Source organism: Rhinatrema bivittatum, chromosome 8 (assembly GCF_901001135.1).
Source record: "Rhinatrema bivittatum chromosome 8, aRhiBiv1.1, whole genome shotgun sequence".
NCBI lineage: Eukaryota > Metazoa > Chordata > Amphibia > Gymnophiona > Rhinatrematidae > Rhinatrema > Rhinatrema bivittatum.
In genome coordinates this window covers 25069495-25085469 of record NC_042622.1, presented here as the reverse complement: position 1 = coordinate 25085469, position 15975 = coordinate 25069495, and the positions used below count along the sequence as shown (strand labels likewise).

Genomic DNA, 15975 nt, shown 5'->3' with positions numbered 1-15975 from the left:
CAGTAAATACAATTAACCAATCAACAAGAGATAATTAATTCAAGGAGCATAAAAGTTACATTTTAACAAGGATGCCTTAACTGGGAGTAGGAAATAAAGAGAGGGTGAACGGAAATAAATAAATAAATACTATATACAAAAGAGGGGGGCAAGGAGCCGACCTCTTAATAGTTACTATGCATGAAATGTGGATTATTTGTTTACATAAGTGAGTGATGGAACAATACTAGATCAGGCAATGGGGTTTGTAGTGGGGAAGGCTTGGCTAAACAGCCATGTCTTTAGTTTCTTTTTAAAAGTTAGTAGACAGGTCTCCAGTCTGAGGTCCGGAGGCATGGCGTTCCAGATGGAAGGGCCTGCGGTAGAGAATGACCGGTCTCTGATGTTTGAGTGGTGCACTAATTTGATTGGAGGAACATGTAAGGATCCCTTGTAGGCATCCCTTAAGGGTCTTATCTTATATATTCTATGTAACGCCATAGCCGCGACTGTTCTGTTTAATTGTAAACCAATATGATTTGATATTTTTGTTCAAGAATGTCAGTATAGAAAAATTCTAAATAAATAATATTTTTTACATACATTCTGTAATAAACCTCAGAAATGCAATTAAACAAAATTACCGAGACTGGAAAATGAAAAAAAGAGTAGAATATACATGAAATTAAATAGTATCATTTGTGTTGAACCTTATTTAATTTAATATTACCCCCAAAATTATACTACAGAGAATCAGAGATTAGGTGTCAAGGTATGCACGGAGTTGATCCGGTTGGTTAAACATATACCTTGTATTTTGAAATACAATTACACAACGACATGGAAATCGTAGGTGAAATTTAGCCCCCCTTTGAATAACCTTATCTCTCATAGCCAAGAATTCCTTCCTTCTTAGCTGCGTATCTCGGGAGATGTCAGGAAAAATCCTAATTACCTGGCCATGGAATTTAGAGTTCTGATTTTTAAAGTAAAGTATGAGGACTGAATCTCTCTCAGACAAACATGCAAATTGCACAATTAAAGTGGCACAAGCTTTTATCTCCATATCAGAGGATGTTTCCATTAGTACTGACAGATTTAAATCTTCTTTTTGATCCCCCAATTCTTTATCTTGTGTGCCTTCCATGCTATAAGGCTGAGAAATATAATAGATCCTAGATATTACAGGTAACGTTGTGTGATCATATTTTAAAACATTTAACAAGTAACTTTTAAACAGTTCCTTGGGTGATAATAAATAGGTCTTGGGAAAGTTTAACACTCTAAGATTAACTTTCCTAGCTTGATTGTCTAATTGTTCTAATTTATCTGAGTGCCTTTTTTCAGATTTAATTAAATTAATCTGGACTTTCTCTCTCTCATCCATTCTAGATCCCATAATATTAAATAAGCCTTCCATTTTCTCAGCTTTAGTTTGCAATATTTTGTTATTATTTAATGCCTCCTGAATCATCACAGCCAGATTATTAATAGATTTCTGCATGGTAATCATCATACTCCCTAATTCTTCTAAGGTAAACTTAGTGGGAGTTATTAAAGGTGTATCAACTAGCACGTTTCCTTGGCTACCTTCCATCCCTTCCTCAATAGGAGCTATCTCAGGTTGCAAATATTCAGAACTTGTTTTTCCAACTTGGTCTCCTAAAACCGATGTTCCAGGAATAATCAAAGTGGGAGGGGAATTACTATTTCCTGCCCCCCTCTGATCACACAATGGTGGAAAAATCAAGTTCGTTTGTAAATCCTCAGAGGTATTTTCTCTTCCTCTTTTCCCTGATGGAGGCTCAGGTGTTTTTGGGGCACCAGGGCTCAACGATGTATCATAAGTCAAGGGGCTTAGACCCTGCTCCTGGCTTATAACCCCAGAGCCTTCACTTCCTGGTGTCAAAGATAAGGTTCTCCCAAAAAGATCTTGAATACGTGGTTGGTTTTCAGGAACAGTAGGAGTGGAAGAAATCTCTCTAGTTTTAGCTTTTCTCTTGGTGTGTGGCATTACCAAGAGATATTTTTACCACAATATTCATGAAATTAAAGCATACCTCAGTAAAGATAAGAAAGATCTTCTTGATACCACAATCCGTACCAAATTTTCCAGACTCCGTTGGCCGCTGACAATGAAATTATAATCTCCTCGCCAATCCTCGGCAATCCATGCTAAGCCAGGCAAAGCCGCGCGCCCCTTAGGCGCGCGGCTTTGGCGACGTGCCGACGGCGACAATGCGCCGTGGAGACGCCGTTGTTAAAGGCATCTGCGATGGCTCCTCCCTCCGACGTCAGGATCAGCGGCAAAAGCAAGAGAGGCAAATTCAAAATAGAGCGGCGTCCGCCTGCTCTAGGAGGCAAAGTCAGCAGCAAGTCCTCACCGCTTCAGATGCCGCTGTTAAAGGCGTCTGCGATGGCTCCTCCCTCCAACATCCGACGTCAGGGATCAGCGGCAAAAGCAAGAGAGGCAAATTCAAAATAGAGCAGCGTCCGCCTGCTCTAGGAGGCAAAGTCAGCGGCAAGTCCTCACCGCTTCAGACGCTGCTGTTAAAGGCGTCTGCGATGGCTCCTCCCTCCAACGTCTGACGTCAGGGATCAGCGGCAAAGGCAAGAGAGGCAAATTCAAAATAGAGCAGCGTCCGCCTGCTCTAGGAGGCAAAGTCAGCGGCCGAGTTTGTTTTCTTAAGTAAGTACAATTTAAGAGTCAAATGTGTATATACAGTATGTTACTGTACATCTTACACACAAACGTAAGTTTTCAGTAGAGTGCTTGTGCAATATTTTTCAGCCCGCACAAACCCGGCTGATTTTCAAACACAAGCTCCCCATGTACATTGCGTCCAACATTGGTTTTAGTTTAGAGTATGTGCCCCAAAGTAGGCACCTACAAATTCACGGTGTTGACTGACAGTACTTGCGGCAGCTGACTCTGCACAAACGTATTTTAAATTTAAATGTGCACATAGTTTCCAACCATACCCCTTCTCCCCCATAAAATGCCCTCGTCCACTCATCCAGAACATCTCTGTTTAATGTGGCTAAAAGTATGAGCACCACTTTCAGGAGACTAAAATCTGCCGGCATGAAACCAGCCAATCAACCCATGTTTTAATTTATTCGCATAGATCCTACTTAAGTCCTGAGGAATTTACCCCATTCTGAAAGAGTTAGGCCCTTCATAGACTTAGTTACCATTGGTTAACGATTACATTCGGTTACTTTGACTTTAGCAATCATATTTATGGTATCTAATGTATTTAGCATGAAGCAGTGCAAGGATATCTTTCCTTCGCAGATTCTAGGGAGCACTGTCATTTCATTTATTCTTTTAAGAATTTACTAAAAGGAAAAACATGATAATAATTCAATGCATTTAGACACCCCGGGGGCAATTCTGAAATAGCCCATTTAGTTATAAACTTTTAGCTCGCATACTTTACACAAAGTTTCAAAAAGAAACTACCCCGATAGCTTTAGTTTTAAAATTAGCAGAATGCGCACCCGCAAAATGCACCGGTCTTTATTGTACCTGCCATTGTGTGTGTCAGGCCAAGAGGCGCAACCTAGCAAACCTATGTATTTTTTAAATTTCCTCCCCTGACCAGGAAAGCCTTTTCGTCCATCTCTCAGCAAATTTTGCTCACTTGCGATATGGTTGCTCTTTTTTTTTTTCGGCTATATATAAGCTTGGCTACAGTCCGATTGCCTAGCCCAGGGCTTCCCAGATCTGTCCTGGGGACTGCACAGCCAGTCGGGTGTTCAGGATATCCAGAGTGGGCAAGCATGAGATAAATTTGCATACCCTGGAAACTGCATATGCAAATTTATCTCCTGCATGTTAATTAGGGAGAACCTGACTGGCTGTGCGATCCCCAGGCCAGGTTTGGGAAGCCCTTGATGCAAATACAGCTGTGAACTTCTCCAGAAGTAAGATAGGGCCTGCCTTCTGATGTTATAACTCAGAGTACGGGCCTGTTCCACTAAATCATGACAGAGACCTGACAGCACAAGGTCTCATTTGTTGTGCAAGAGTCAAGTCTTCAAGCCTTGTCAGATATTGATTGCCCGTTTGATGTAATACAGTAAATGAAGCTGTCCTCTGCTATTAATATTACAGAAAGTGTCAGGCACAAAGCTAGTATTTCTTTTTGAATACTTGCCTGTTCTTGTGGGACGCTGTTCTGCTGGCGTCCCGAAACGTCTTGCACTGCAATGCTTGCATTCTGCTTCGGACCGGCATTAACTTCCTGTGAAAGGTTGAGCTGCACTTTTGTGTTCTCTTTTGCCCTTTCTGGTTGGAACAGTTTACCAAACAGCCTAATCTCCTTGGGTTTCGACGAGGGGTCTTCTGGCGCAGGTGACTCTACTACGATTACCTGACCTGCATTGAGCGGTGCGGAGTTAGGGGCCTGGTTTGGGTTTTTATCCGAGCCCTCCTTCGGTGCTGCTGTTTCACAAGCTTTCAGGTTCTCAGTTGGAGCATTGTTCGCCGGCGGCCTTGCCGAGCTTGCATCAGGCTTCGCTGGGCCAGCAGCTGCATCTCCAGCCGCTTCTGCAGTACGGCTTGGTACGGGCCGAGAGAGCGCTATTCTGAATCGTGATTTAGCAGCTGGCATGGACGACTTGGCTTCGCTCCCAGAGTTCTTTCCATTCTCATCCGAAATGGAGCTGATCTCCATTGTCTTCTGGAAAGAAGGGGCCACATTATCCTGTTTAATACTTGCCCTTGTGTCAACTGCAAAAGAGAAAGGAAATAGCAGAAAAATAAAATGAGCTATTGGCAAAATAAAGATTGCGCTATTATCATACCTAATAAACTAATTCTAAATTAGCAGAATTATAAGAAGACAGACAATGTATATGGTGAAAAGTTAGATGAAAAATACCATTGTTAAGCAATGCAGATGTGCTTCCTATAGGGCCTAATGACAGAGATTTCCTTGGTTATACATATGGAAATCCCTCCTTTACCCAGCCCCCTACACACAAAAAGGCATTTGAAATTCAAAATATTTTCTGGACACCAGTAGTCTAATTAGTGGCGATTCCTTAGCTGACAGGAGGAAGGATGGAATGCAGCAAACCAATCAGATGCAAGATACCATAACGAGGGTAGAGTGCATGCCCTTTCCATGTAACGCCTCAGGTGCAGGTTTCAGTACATTTTATTTAGTTACATTAAAAAAACAAAAAAAAGAAACACACACACAGGGGGTTATGGTGTCAATAAGCCTGACATAATAGGCATGAGGTACCAAGGTAACGACTTTTGCAATGTTACTACTATATATTCTCTCAGCTATTACTAGGGGAGGAAACCTAAGGATCTTCCTGGCGAGTCTGGTTTTCTGGATACCTGTAAGGAAATATGCACGAGATGTTTGCACACACTGCCTTCATTAGAACATAAGATTTGCCATACTGGGTCAGACCAAAGCTCCATTGTCTGCAAATATATCTCATTCTTATTCCTTGTGGGTATCCTAAAAAAAAATGAAGATTGAGGACCCAGTTGGGAACCACTGGCCCACTGAGTTGAAAACTCTTAACTGCCAAACCTGGGTTTGTGGTTACAGGGCCGGCCACATCCTATCCATGCATGACTAAAAAAATCTGTCTGTTTAGATGAGGAATTGCACGTCTCTAGCTAAACCTGCTTGGCTTCATTCCTTCAGGTGTTCTGCCCTGCCACTGCATTTTTCTTCACTGCGTTTATTTGTCTCTCTCTTACTTTGGAAATGTTTCAAATTCCTTGCACTTCGGCTATCGAAAGGGAATTCAATTGCTTTTCTAATTCCTGCTGTATGTTTATGTTCCTCCTGGATTCCTTCCCTCCGGGTGGTGGGTTAAAGGAATTTAGAGGGCAAGTTTGAAAGGCAGTTCCCCTGGGTGAACAGGTTTTTGCCTGGGTGAAAAGCCCTGGCTGAAACCACCATTCTTAAAATGTGATTACAAATTTATGTGCGGCTTCCATGGCACTGCCAACAGCGCATCCACTTTCCCCGTGGCAGAATGGCTCGGATACATGCAAAGGATCTCATCTGCAAATTCCTGCACATTCTTTATCCTGCCTATTTTGCATCTGTGGGGTAGGAAGAAAATCCCAGTGGCAATGCGGCCCGTGCTTTTTAAAGGGCAAGCTGCGGTGAGGAGAGAGTTTCACTCTGAAAGAGGGGATTGTAGGATCTCCGTCGTTCTAAGCACCCCGGGTCTCGCTGAAAATTTCTCTCTCAAGGTCAGAGAGCAGCGCACTTTTTTTTTTTTTTTTTTTTAAAGTGTGGGTTAAAAAGATTGACGATACAGTAAAATGTAACACACAACATATCGCTCAGAACTTGCCAGCGTTTTTACTGCAACGGGTGCTTTACATGCCAGCCAGTGCCACAAGGTTGCTGTTGAGCTTCTAAACATTTTAAAGACATCCCTGCAGGAATATCCCACATAAGCTGGGATGCTAAAAGTGCAGGAGAAGGAACAGCTGGCCCCCAGGGTCTTAATAAAATGCTTTTGGTTTAAACTGCTTGCTGCCCCTAGGTTTGCCTGCTGCAGGTTCCTTCCGGCAGTGAAGCTTCGCCATGTTGCAGTCATGGAAACCAATCCCTTAGTTCTTTATGTCCCTGAAGCTCTCTTATGTCGCTTACGTAGAAGGGATTTTATGCATGAGAAAAAAAACAAAATTGGCCAATTTTATTTACCTACTTATTTAAAACTATTTGTGAATCACTAATTTAATTTACTAATTTGATCATTCTGGTCTATATTGGCAGCTGTCACTTGATGGTAAAAATATTTTGAATCAGGCTGAAAGTGGCCAGCACAAAGACAATGGGGGCTGATGCAATGCCGTGCGCTCAGCCGAGCGCACTGTTTAACCCGCAGTTGGACGCGGGTTCTGTAGACGCAACCTAATCCCCTTATGCACTTAATATTAATTTATTCACTCCTTCACTTATTGCCGATTGGTCCGTTCACTCTTACATGTCAGGGAAAGGACCAATCACCTTTCAGAAGGCTGTCCTGAAGGAATTGGTTCTTTCATTGACAAATGTCAGTGAAAAGCACCAATTGGGAACAGCCCTACCAGAGGAGATTCTCTGGCAGGGATTCCAGGCCCCTGGGAGGGAGAATAAATCAAGTTTTCAAAGGGCTTTCCTAAGGACCTCCATTCAGATACTGCACCTCCCCGGATCTGAGCTGGACCGCTTAGCCTTTCGGACCAGACCTTGGGGGGAGGGGGGGGGGAGGGCAGGGGTGCCCAGCCATGTCTTCTAGACACCCGATGTCAAGGACGCGCTAGGGGCACACAATTTTCCCTAGCGTGTCCTTTTAGTGCAGCAGCTCATTTAAATGATGAAATGCAGTGCGCTCAGCCAAGCGCACTGTTTAACCCGCAGTTGGACGCGGGTTCTGAGGGTGCAACCTAATCTCCTTATGCACTTAATATTAATTTATTCACTCCTTCACTTAGAGGTATTTAAAATCATGAGAGGTCTAGAACGGGTAGATGTGAATCGGTTATTTACTCTTTCGGATAGTAGAAAGACTAGGAGGCACTCCATGAAGTTAGCATGGGGCACATTTAAAACTAATCGGAGAAAGTTCTTTTTTACTCAACGCACAATTAAACTCTGGAATTTGTTGCCAGAGGATGTGGTTAGTGCAGTTAGTATAGCTGTGTTTAAAAAAGGATTGGATAAGTTCTTGGAGGAGAAGTCCATTAGCTGCTATTAATTAAGTTGACTTAGATAGTAACCACCACTATTACTAGCAACGGTAACATGGAATAGACTTAGTTTTTGGGTACTTGCCAGGTTCTTATGGCCTGGATTGGCCACTGTTGGAAACAGGATGCTGGGCTTGATGGACCCTTGGTCTGACCCAGTATGGCATGTTCTTATGTTCTTAAATATGACATCAGGTCCCTGGGAGAGGTGGTTGGGTGCACGATAAGAAAGCGGGCGTTAAGTGTTGAGTACCCACTTTCTACACGCTGATATTGCATCAGCCCCAATGAGTGACAGATCTCTACTTTCCTCCCCTTTCTCCCCCCCCCCCCACCAATGATGACTCCTATATCACAACTGAAGGAAAGATCTAAAAAAATTAAAATGGAACTGAATTTTCTAAGAAATTCTGAAAGAAAAAGTTACTGTTTTCAGACCATACAATTTTTGTACATTTGAGATTGGTGAACACAATGGATCCAGCTCAAACCTCAGTTGCTATCATAGGTTGCCTGCATGGAGGACATCTGCATGCTGTAAAAGGCAGACTGTCTGATATGAACTCTCTTATCACATACTGTAATTTGCCTTCCCTCCTCCCAACTCTGTGTGCAGTTGCAAAACTTTTGTTTTGGTTCGTAGTCACCTCCATTCATTTGGTTTGTTTGAAATAAAAAACAAATTTTGTTTATTCGTTCCATTCATTTTTTGTTTCCCATTCAAGTAAATGGGGGAAGTAAGCAATGCTGTCTATTTTGAGCTCCAAAATTTGAGTTTTCTAATCAATTTTAATGAAACATGGGTATACATTATCAGAAGGAGGAAGAGAACTCCAAGGCACCCAGACTGTGGCAAAATAGTAACAAACGTGACATGAATAACCTAAGGCACCATAAAGGGAGAAAAGGATACAAGCAGTGGCAGGTCACGGATACACCAAGGCTTCAAAAGATGGCACCAACAGTGATATGCACCCCCAAAGGCAGCACAAAAGGGTCAAGGTGGCACCAAGAGAGGAATGAAGCAGCAAAAATGACAAGAAAATCTCCAAGGCATCAATAGAGAGAAAAAGTAACACAAAGAGTGGCATGCACACCCAAGGCATCATGAGAGATGCAAAGCATCCACCCACAGTGGCAAACATCCCAAGAAGGCTGTCCTGAAGGGATTGGTTCTTTCATTGACAAATGTCAGTGAAAAGGACCAATTGGGAACAGCCCTACCTGAGGAGGTTCTCTGGCAGGGATTCCAGGCCCATGGGAGGGAGAATAAATCAAGTTTTCAAAGGGCTTTCCTAAGGACCATTAAGGTGTAAAGTCTGGGTATGGTAGTAATGCTGAGTGGCAGAAAGACCCCTAAGGTGTAGAATCTAGGTTGTGGCAGAAAGACCCCAGCAAGGCAGAGTGGCAGCAAGATCTCCAAGGTGTAACATAAGGGATATAACAGTGATGCAAAGAAGCAGTAAGATCCCCAAGGTATAGAGTCATGTGGCAGCAAAGCCAAGTTTCAGAAAGTACGCAAAGGTGTAGGACTAAGGGTATAGCAGAAAAAAAAAACAGATTGGCAGTAAGACCCCAAAGTGAGCACAAGGGATATAAAATCAAGGAAGAGTGGCAGCAAGACCCCAAGGTGTAGAGTCTGGGGTATGGCCGCAAGGCAGAGTGGCAGCAAGACTCCCAAGAAGTAGCATAAGGAGTACAGCAGGACAAAATGGCACCAAGGCCCCGAAGGTGCATTCAGTCATCCTGCCACTCACATGAAAATTCTGGGAAACCCAGTAAAGGCAAATTGATTTTCAAGAAGACCTACTCTTCCCAACAACTCTGCTTGCTCTTCGTAGGGGTTGCTTTCAACACTGTCAGCATGATCTACCTCTCCCATCTCCCCACAACTCCCATTCCCCGGAGTCCAACTGTTGCCTGCTGAGAAAATCTGCTTGTACATTGTCCACTCCGGCGACATGCGAAGCCGCTATGCCTTCCATCTACTGCTCCACTCAAGAGCTCCTGGGATTCCAACGCCACAGCATGACTTTCCGTCCTGCACTGACTATTGATCTATGCCACAAAAAAGGGAAGGCAGTACACTTAGACAGAAAAAGACAATAGTGGGAATACTTCCGAGTCTTGCAGCCAGGAACAGGTGAGGATCAGGAACCAGTGAGGAGGATCCAGAGGAACTGAGGAAGCCAGGACTTTTGGCTTTCAAGTCCTCTGATGGCTTTGGGCCAAGACAGCCAGGGATTTCCAACCCTTTGCTCACCCAGCTCGACATAAGGGATGGCCCACGAAGGAACCTAGCACCTAAGGAGCCAAATCTCAGATTCTAGTTCTGGCTCTTGCTTACTTAGAAATTCATTATCCAAATGTAATATTGATACCATAATGTTGGTACCTCACACTGCAGAAGCTTTTGTCCAGTGTAAAGGACCTGAAATCAACTACATGCATATTCACATCAGAAGTGGTGGTATGCATAATAAGTGTATTAGCATCCTCATATATGGATGGGAGGTTAGCACTATGGACACAAAATATCATTATTATTAATAACAAAAAATAATTTCTGCGTATTCTAGGCATGACCATATTTCTCCTGTATTGGTCAGCCTTCATTGGTTACCAATATACTGGCGCATTAGGTTCAAAACTTTAGTTCTAGTCTTTAAGGCTATTCACGGTTTGGTTCTTTAATGTCTTGTTTAATAAAATTTTGTGCTATAGTTATCCTTAGAATTTATGTTCCTCTGAGAAACATCTCTTGGAGGTACCATCCCATAAGTCAATAAGATTAAAAGAATTACAGGAAAGCATTTTTGGGGTGGCAGGACCTGTTCTTTGGAACAAGCTTCCCAAGACTTTAAAAAGGGAGAATGAACTGTTGAAGTTCAGGAAATAACTGAACCCACATCTCTTTTCCTTGGCCTTTGCTACCTAGTGGCTCAGCACAAGGAGCTCAGTGTTTCTTGGGATGACTTGCATGGGCATCGGTTTGAATGAGTGCCGCTACATGAGCAAGATATGTCTTTTCTCTAATTTATTGAGATTCCATTATGTATGTTTACTTGTTCCTCACTGATGTTTGTGAATCAGTGGGTTATACATTTTGTAAATAATCAAATAATATACAAATACCTGCAAATAAATAATGAATAATATTAATATGATATGACTGGGTCAGGCATAGGGACATCCTCTTCTACTCAACATCATACATATATTAAATGCTATTAAATAAAGCTCCAAAATTCTCTTCAAATACTAGTTCTTCTGATTCTGAAAATCAGTTTTTGAAAATACTGCCTCCATTATGTCTTTTTTGAAATTTAGAAATCCATTATTGCACTTCTGCTGCCTGTTCTTGCCCTTGCCCTGCTAAAGCCAGCCTAGGATGGCTCTCCCTCCCTTTGCCTTGACTCCAAAGCAAGAGGAAGCAGAACAGGCAGTGGTGGCACATGCTTTTCCAATTTTAATTTCTTATGGATTGAGCTGGCTTCTATCTCTGGCTTTCAGCTGCTAGAAAAGTCTCTTTTTAGTTTAGGGGTAGGACTCCCTTTTTTCTCATTGCTGCTACTGCTTGTATTTCTCACAGATTGGGCTGACTCTACAAGAACTCTCAGTCCTCTGCCACTGACATTTTTCTGCCCATCGCCATTCCCTCCTCTTCCCTTTCCTCACAGTGGTATGATGGAACTGGAAGTGGTTAATGAGAGTTTTGATGTCACATATACTTTACTGATACTACATTACTTACCAGCACCACTCTAATACTGGTTGAATATCTGTCTGATGAACAAACTCAATCAAGTTGACAGACTGAGTATACTTCAGTGTTTAATAAGCATTGCCAACTTGCCAAGCAGAGTTAGCAGCTTGCTAGTGGCACAAACTCAGTTTCTGTCTTTCTAGAGATATCCCTCACAGTATGTACAAACATTTTGCTCTCATACTCACAAACACAGCGTATGTGTGCACTAAGGACTACTCCTTTTGAACACACAAAAATACTGTCAGAAAAAAGAATAAACTGAGAAGACTGGCAGAGCTGCACTTTTCTTTACTGCAATCTGTCTGCACAGTCATAGAGGAAAAAAAAAAGTTTTCATTGCTTCTGTATCTCCAGTCTACTACCCTGTCCCACTGAGCAGAGAGAAGTGTCTCTGTCTCTCTTTCTCACAGTGAGAACATTGTGAATACAATGAAAATTTTTTTTAAAAGCCCTTTGCCAATGCCAACATTCTCCTCCTTACTTTTAAAGCTTTTCTTTGACTTTAAGAGAAATTCTAAAAAGATCAGTTTTGCTTCTGAAATCCAACAAATAAAATGGAGTTTCTTTGAAGGACATCAGTGTCACTTGATCCAGATGGCAGCTATAGGCTAATTAAAAAAATGCTTCACCTTGATTAGTGCTTCATTTGATCTACTTACCTACTTTTCATGCCTTGGCTCTGGGCCAGCTGCTATATGACACAAGCATTGATTGGTTGCTATAGCTACCAGTCTCACTGCAGCACGTTTCAATGTACTATAGACTTGAATTGGAAACAAATGAAATAACATTTTTTGATTAAATTTGTAGGCACCCTCAATTCATTTTCAGGGTCTACAAATGAAATTAAAATGGTCTTATTCACCGCATTTTACCCATTCATTTCAAACAAATGCACATCCCTAGTAGGAGGTTCCTAATGACCTCAGGCATGGGATTCAGGCCCCATGTCATTCAAATTCCTCACTGAAGATTTGCAAAAAGTTTACTCTAATTCATATTTGTATGTTTGCTCTAGGGCACTGCCAATTATGTTTGACTAGACTTTAACAGGGCTTATCTTGTTATGCACCTTGTATTGCCCTATCACACACAGAAAAATATTGCGGATGTGGAATAATGTGTCCCTGCATCCAAAGAGAAATTGTACTAATAATGCCTTCCAACTATGCCCTGTATCTGAATGCCTTTACTATTGGACCTTTTTGTTTACTATGAATATTTTGCAATGTCATCTAAAAGAGCCCCCTTTCAAAATACAGCTACAGCAGAAATTATACCTACCTATTCATTGTGTGCTGCTGCTGTATTTCATTTAGAAAAGATGCAGTGCGAAAGTAGTTACAAGATAGATAAGCCAAGCCAAATACATTTAATCATTCAAATATCTAGCTAGGAAACACCCACAGGTTATACAAACTTATTGACACATGGACTTGTATTGTCAAGATACAAAAGAGAGAGAGGCTATTCCTGTATTGTTTGCTGAATGTTAAATGACTGAGAAAGACAACTCTAGTAATTCTAAGATTTATCATCACATACAGAGATGTGTGAAAATCTAGGCGTGCTGGGAGAAGGGAAACCCATCTGCTTTATAGCTACAGATTTGGGGAAATCTGAAAAATATCCAAAAAAATTTCATTTTGAAGTTTTGAAACAGCCAAAATGGATCCACCGTTCCCACTCAGTCTGCTCTGCATCCGTCAAAAAGATTCAAACGAGTACGATGACCCGATTCGACAAAACCTTAAAACGTTTTTCCTAAATTCACCAAATTGTTTGATGAACCTATTTTTTGAAGACTTTCAGACAGCCCTAAACACATCTAAAGGCATTGGTTGTCGCCAATTCTGATACCCTGTCTACTCAGGGGCCTCAGGCTGTTGCTTCTTTTTTTGTGCAAAAAGCACGGAGTAACCTTGAGGCACCGAGGAACACAGATAATTGTTTTTCCCTGAAGAAATCCTTGTACCACAGTCTTTCCTTCCATCTTACAAGACAGCAAGCTATATTTAAGTAGGGACCTTCTGTCCCTGGTTTAAGCCCTAGGCTGGGAATTAGTATTGGCAGATGGTCCCTGCAGGCACCTCGTCCGGCCGGATTGGTCAGCAGTGCACTATAAAAGCCAGATGTGCACTGGGAGTGGTAGTGTGGTCTTTGAGCTGGAGTCTTGAGGAAGCAGGGGAATTGCTGGAGGCGATTCCCCATTCTAGGCCTGGGGACAGAGACGTAGCCCTGGCTTAAGCGCCCCTCGGTCTCTGGGAGTGGCTAACGGGTTTTGAGAACAGCTGATGGGGTTTGTTTTTTTTGCCTGGACGTAGTTTTTGGATCCTGCTCTCGCCTGAGACGGTCTGTTGCCACTGTCCTGGGAGGTCAGGAAGGTGTTGGGCTTCCTTCCGCCCAGCTAAGAAGGGACAGCGGTGACCTGACGGAGAAAGCAGAGAGAAGGATTTTGGCAGAGTTGTCTTCCACTTTACTTTGGGAGGAATTTATGTCATCAGTTCCTTGCCCACTAAGAAGGGGGGGGGGGGGAGAGAATTTGGGGTTTTGAACATTTTTGGGGACTTTTTACCACCAGAAGTGCCAATTTAACATCAGAGGAAGAGATAAGGCGATCCTAGCCCAGCTAGGTGCCCACTCTCTGGCATCCAGGAGCGTTGGGTCTTTTCCTAGTTCTTGCCAGCCAAAGGGACACTGAGTCAAGAAACTAAACAGAGAAAAAGGCAGGTTATATTGTTTAGGTTGTGTAAGAAGATAAATCTGGAAAACGTTTTGTTCTGAATTGGACTTTCAGTATTTTGGTTGCCGTAACGTTTTGTTAAACACCCTGCCAGAGGGTCCCAGCGTCTTATTTCAGAATCAGACGTGCCCGAAAGCAAGGACATCCCGATTGTAAGTGCTGGGACCAAAAGGGAGATGGAAGGAAGTGAGAAACGGTGGGCATGTCCCCGCCCCCATGAGCCTAGGGCCCTGGAGGTTTATCCTCCTCTCCACTAGAAGGAACCCCGGCATCCTGTTGGCCAAGTGGACTGCCTTGGAGAAGGAAAAGGAGATCTGGGAGTAAAAGTGTTCCCCAGGGAGGTCCCTGAAGAAAGATTACATTTGTTCAAGTTGATTAACAAAGTAAATATACTTACTCTGCAAACATATTTTTGTATTTAAAAATAGCTTTTTGAACACTTTCAGCCCCCAGGCTCCTAATGATGCGTCTGCCATGTCACACATGCCATGCTCAGATAATGAGCTTGCGTTTTCTCTCTGGATATAATAGTGAGTGATGACCGATCTCCTCAAAAGTAAACTCCTGTTTGCCACAAAAAAACTGCATTTGATTATCAGGGAACTTGTTAAGTCAAGAGAAAAAGTGATTTGGTTTCCCCTAATTCTTTTTGTAAGACAGAAGGAAACCAAAACAGATGTTTTCTGGATTGTGTAAATAAATACACGTGTTTCTACATCTGTCCTAATTCCTCAGGTACAGCTGAGCCTGTGAGCTGCATCCCTTTTTGTACTCTTCTGCGCGGCATAAAACAAATAATAAAAGTTTAATGTAAGGTCAAATTTTGCTTGTTTAAATTTTCTTAAGCTCTAAAACGACATAGCACCCGCTGAACGACAGAAGCAAAATGACATTTCATTGTTTTTTTGTGTCATTTCTGAAGGGAAATAACACAAAGCAAAATCAATGTTATTTTTGTCCCTGTCAGATCCCTAAAATCTTACATAGTATGCAGTGGGTGCATTTTTGCTTTGGATGTTTGATGAGTCCCCTGCCCTGGTATCTGACAAACTAACCTGCACCTCTCTCTCTATCTAGTTTAGCACTGCCCGAAAAATAAACATCAGGTGCTGCCTCTCTTGGAGGGTCATGTGAATTTGCACATGACTCACTCTTGGGCATGCCAAAAGCCATTCTGAGACTAAAATACACAGACATCTGGTGACAGGACTGGGAGAAGATGGGGCAAAATGAACTGGTGCTTGCTGGGAACCAATAGGAGAGAGAGAGGGATTGCTGGCGGGGGTCGGGGGGGGGGGGGTGCACACAGCTAGGGCCTTCCTTTTAAGCTCCTCTCTTCTCCAGTGGGTTTCTGACGACAGAACTCAGCAAGTATGCAGGCAGGCTTGCAAAGCGAGGGAAGCAGGCGGATATGCATTGCCTGGGCTTAGGACGAACCTGATCGTTTACTTAATTCGGATTCCTTCAAATCTGTGGATTTGGCTGCACAAGTGTCTAACTGACACGCCACAAAGGAGGAAGCGGAGATATGCACGTGGCAGCATGGCACAGTGTGTGTTTGTTTAACTTGGTGTTCTGTGTCCCTGGAGTAATCCAGAAGGCACAGGATGCCTTTATTGACCTGACACTTGAATTACAGTCTTACGTTGAATACTGAATGCAGCAGGCAAAAAATGCAATGCTGGCGTTGCTCGTTTCCATGCAAGTACCAGATTATCAACAGGCAGCAATAATAATAACTCTGAAACGGTTTTTCTG

The 15975-nt window shown here is 42.7% G+C and overlaps 1 protein-coding gene across 4 annotated transcripts in view; it reads right to left on the bottom strand.

Annotated features, from left to right (window-relative positions):
- Positions 1 to 15975, bottom strand: part of BCAS1 (breast carcinoma amplified sequence 1) — a 93649-nt gene that overhangs the window by 61658 nt on the left and 16016 nt on the right. For all 4 annotated transcript variants that reach the window (XM_029611927.1, XM_029611930.1, XM_029611929.1 and 1 more), the window contains exon 4: positions 4143 to 4717. In XM_029611927.1, the coding sequence (XP_029467787.1) occupies positions 4143 to 4717 (575 nt within the window). The remainder of the gene's footprint in view (positions 1 to 4142; positions 4718 to 15975) is intronic.